The following is a 4,800-nucleotide window of genomic DNA, read 5'->3' on the forward strand; positions in this document are numbered from 1 at the left end:
TGTCGTAGGCGTCCTTCTGCGCAGTAGAGACGCAATGCTCCGGGTTGGATTCCAACCTGCGCGAAGTGTCTGCCTTGCTCTGCTGCTTCATTGCTGAGACAACCAGCGTTCGGACGTAGTCGATATCAATCTCCTCGTCCTTCTTCTTTAAGATCTCCGCAGCCTTCTTCATGTTATCCTTTGGAGTTGCGAGTGGCTGTTGCTCAGTGGGGTCGCGAAGGTAATCTTGCGGGGAGGTATAGCTTCCCGCTCGATTTTGTCGGCCTCCCGCTGGAGCTCGGTGACCTTGTCTTTCCGGTGTTGCTTCGGAGCTCCTTGACTTTTACCGGCTGTTCGTCGACCTCGAGCTCTCGCCGGCGAAAATTTTCCACGAAGTGCGTGGCTTCTTTCCTCTCGTCCAGCATTGCTGCTGCGGTTCTGGTGAACTTCTGGGCTGTTGCCAGCATCTCCTGTCTTTTAGCTTCTAGAGCCTCTAGATCTGCGGCATCGTCAGGAGTTATAGGTTTGCTGAGAATATCTGAGTGTGCGATTGCCTCCATGCCTGCTTGCTCAATCATCTCTTCTGGAGATAGCACTTCCCTGTGCGGACGTACCCGCGAGAGCGGAGATCCGGCATGGGATGGATGAGGGTCGGAAAAGGTATTTCCATCAGAATGTTGCTGATCCAGCGCCGCCAAAGTTGCAAGAACCTGTTTAGGCTGGGCGGATTCGACTTCAGACTGTTCACCATACCCGAGTTCCGACACCTTGCGATCAAACTCTTCAGTGTTCATGGATGGGGCATCCCCGGAAATTGGGCTTAGGTTACCCAGAATTGACTCTTCGCCCGGAGCGTCGCTTTCTCCGACAGCCTCCTGCTGATCCGGAGCGGCGCTATTTTCCGGTGCCACGACCTGCTCGGGACCAGCTCCGGCTTCTTGAGGGGCGGTTCCGACGGTATGGGCCAAGAAGTGTACGAAGTGACACCTTTGCTTTTCTAACACCTGGGAGACCCAGGCGGATCGGCATTGGTCTTCCACCTTTGTTTCCTGCTCAGGGGCGGATTGGGTGGGGTTTGATTTTTCCAGATCTAAGGCGGAATCTTCCTTGGGAAGTTCCTGCGTCTCAGATCGGATCTTCGCGACTGCGTCCTGCTCAGCGGCGGTCGCGTCAGCTTTACTTACCAGAGCGTTTCCGTCGGAATTAACGGTTTCGCCGATGAAGATGTGTATGCCGCCGACTTGGACGATGTAGAGCTTGACGGGGTTTGTCTTGGCCGGAATCCAGCACTCATCCGGAGGGACGATCGGAAGGTTTCCGGCGTAAAGGACGCGCCCCACGGCCGATGGTGTCGTCGTAGCTTCCCATGGCGGAACCCTCCCGGTTCCGGCCTCCAGACGCCGCAGGCCCCACGGTGGGCTCCAACTGTCGTTGCCTAATCGACGGTACCTCGGAGGAGGGATCCTCACGAGGGGGAAAAGAAGTAGGGGCCATAGGGCGGAGATCACTTGGGACGGTGGTACGCGATTTACCCAGATTCGGAACACCTGCTCGATGACAGGGCCTACTGCTGCTTGTCTGGTATTATCTGGGCGCTTTCGCATTGTTACAATGAGTTGTTGTTCTGCCTCTAGGGCTCCCAGGATCCGGCTTATAAAGACGCACGGATCTAGGGTTTACACGGAGAGTCCTAGCCGGAATACAAGTCGCCTAACTACGGTACAAAGTCTTGCCGTGTACGTCAAGGATCCGCCTTCCCTCTTAGTACGTACTGGACCCGGATACTTCATGGGCCTTCACGGATCCGGCCTCCTTCGTAGGTCGGTGGGAATCCGGCTCCTTGCTCCTGGGCTGGACTTCATCCTTCAGGATCAACAGCAACTGGGCCGCCCGACGGGCCACATGCCACGTCACCTACTATGGGCCACCCGGGCTTGCCGGATCTAGACCATGCCGTTGATATACCCATAAAGTATACCCACAACACCTATTTTAGGCTTCATCCCATAAAAATAAAACTTGACAAGATGTTCATATATTCCATTTTAGAAATCTATTCATGCTGCTACTGGGAACTTTGTCACATATATTTACACACTTGAGGTTATCCTCTTGTTGCATAGAGGATTGGCCTTTTTTCTGAAAAGCTTCAGCTCCTCGTGAGTTCGACAACCTTTTCTGTATTGACAGATACTATAATTGATTTTTGTACTTGAAAGTCACCCACGTTAGCAACATGAGGAGGTGCATGGAGATAAAAAAATAGATGATTATCTAGGCTTTTTTTTTTCCTTGTAAAAAATGCCTACATGGCACCGGTTAATGAACGGTCTTCAGAACCTGATATAAACAACTTACCGAGAATTGGAACTACGCCTACACAAGTTCAAAAGATTAATATTCGAGTAAGAAATCACCCAAGCTCATGTAACCTCGGGTGCATTTTACTCTTTGGACAGTAAAACTGGCTGCAAAATTATTGCACTAAAGAAAGTAGGCCTCGCCTGTTTTGCAGGAAGTGAGTGAGAGACTGAACGGATATTCACTTTAGTTCATAGGTATATAAATGCATCCATTACATAAAAAAATTAAATTTAGAAATGTCTTAAAAAAATCGTAAAAATAACTACGGATATATCTAGAAATTCTATGTTCGCACATAATTTTTTGCGAAGAAATTTTCATCAAACATTTTTTTTATCTTTTTACATAGAACACACAAAATGTGTTTTCGCCGCCAAATTTTGTGAGCCAACATGTAAACGCTGCTACTGTATTTTTTTTTTACTGTTCGTGGTGGCATTGGGCCAAAAATTTGAGGTACAAAGGCGCGGGGCAAAGTTTGGGGTTGCAAAGGCGCGGTCCAACGGAAATGCCACGGACCCATATGGCGTTGGGCTTGCGACGCAGCCCGCAAGGCAATAGCGTGCGGCGCACTACCAATGACAGGCGACCCGATAACGACGTCTTCCATTTCCCCACTTCGCCCCCGGCACCAACCTCCTCAGCACGCAAGTGCCTCCCAGACACTGCCACCGGGCCCCACCATATCGCCGTCGCCGTCACGCACGTTCCTCACATCGGTCGAGAACCACTGACAGGTGTGGTCCTCAAATCAGCGGACCCACGCGTCATGGACGCAAAGCGGAGCCACGCATCCAGACACTTCCGTGCTCACGCGCGATTCATCACAAAGAAAGAGGAGGAGAAAGAGGCCTCTCCTTTTCCCAGACCCTTTCCCCCCATCTCTCCCCACAACCGCCGCCGCCCAACGAAACCACGCTCCTCCAAAGCACCAAACCCCCACCGATTCCCCATGGAGAACGGCGCCGAAACCCCCGCCTCGCCCACCGCCGTCGACAAGCCCGCGCCCAACGGAGCCGTCGCGGCGGAGGAGGTCACCGTCGCCGACCCCGTCCACCCCGCCAAGTCCTACGCCGCCGTCGCCGCCAACGCCGAGATCGACGACCTCCGCGCCACCAAGCTCGCCCTCGAGGACCAGCTCGCCGCCGCGGCCACCGAGAACACCACCCTCGCGGCCGAGGCGCACCGCCTCGAGGGCCTCTTCTCGCAGGCCCGCGACGACGTCGCCACCGCCGAGCACGCCGCCGCCGCCACCGAAGCCGAGGCCGCCGCGCTCCGCGCCGAGGTCGCGCGCCTCCAGGCCCTCCTCGACCGCAAGCAGGCCGACCGCGAGGACGACGAGCGCCAGCGCCGGGAGCTCGAGGCCGAGGTCGGCACCGTCCGCCAGGCCAAGCGCCAGCTCCAGGAGGAGATCCACGCCCTCAAGGCCTCCGCCGCCACTGCCACCGTCGAGGACAGGGAGGTCGCTCCGGACGCCGTCGCCACGAAGGAGGACGGTGCGGTCGCGTGGCAGGGGGTGGCGGCGGGCGCGGCTGCCGGCGCCGCCGTCACGGCCGCCGTCGTGCTCGTCTACCTCCGCCTCAAGAGGTAATCGATCTGGTGCTCCCATGCGCAGGAAGTTTTGCTCTGCTACAGCTTATGGAAGGTTTGATGAGTTTGTCCTGCGTGGTGGTCATGCTGCTAGTGCCCTACTGAAGAGAGTAATAGTACGACTTCTATCAGTTATTATTAGTTACTTAATAGACTACACAAACAAGGTGTTCGTTATGTTTCGTCGCTGTTTCTCCTTTACGTGTTGCTTTTGGTGATGACGGTGAATCTGTCTGTAGACACTTTGTGAACCGAGCAAGGCTGTATGCTTGGTTATCTTAACGTTTATGGTTGCTGGCTTTACTCATGTGGCTCCGTCCTCGCTGATCTACTATCCTTTTAATCGTCACTGATGGTTTGTGGTTTGCATCTCTAGAGGAGTGTGCTTGCTTATACTAAAATTGCTTCTCAATCCTTTTAACCGATTCATGAAATGGGTTAAACTGTTTGATATGTTACTACCGATTATTAACCTATTTGACTCACCTTTCGAGGCATTCTCTGTTGCTTGATGCTTGTGGGACATCGCACTAGTGAAATCTTCTGGTACTGCACAATTTAGATCGGGTGAGTGTTGGAATACAATCTTGGCACACTACATGATTTAAATTCGGTGCCATGGTAACATGGTGTGCTTATGCTGGGTGGCATGTTGTTCTATATGTTTGAATGCATGAGTTGTATGAAACTATAATTTCATAATTTAGGTCGGGTGCCATGGTGTTTGTAATGTTGTTCTTTTGCTCATCTCCAACATGTCTTGTGTGCTTTTTGGTCTGTTTAAACAGGAAGCTGTTTCTTAATAGTGTTCTCCCATCACATAGGTAAGGTCCTTCGGGGTGAGCTACATCTTTTGTTCACTCATGA

At 52.9% G+C, this 4,800-nt stretch overlaps 1 protein-coding gene across 1 annotated transcript; it reads left to right on the forward strand.

Annotated features, from left to right (window-relative positions):
• Positions 1–3,222: 3,222 nt before the first annotated feature.
• On the forward strand, positions 3,223–4,240 carry LOC124666948. Its single transcript, XM_047204284.1, has one exon. The coding sequence runs from the start codon at positions 3,296–3,298 to the stop codon at positions 3,932–3,934; it is 639 nt and encodes a 212-aa protein (XP_047060240.1). The 5' UTR covers positions 3,223–3,295; the 3' UTR covers positions 3,935–4,240.
• The last annotated feature ends 560 nt before the right edge of the window (positions 4,241–4,800 follow it).

This window comes from Lolium rigidum, chromosome 6 (assembly GCF_022539505.1).
Source record: "Lolium rigidum isolate FL_2022 chromosome 6, APGP_CSIRO_Lrig_0.1, whole genome shotgun sequence".
Classification (NCBI taxonomy): Eukaryota; Viridiplantae; Streptophyta; class Magnoliopsida; order Poales; family Poaceae; genus Lolium; species Lolium rigidum.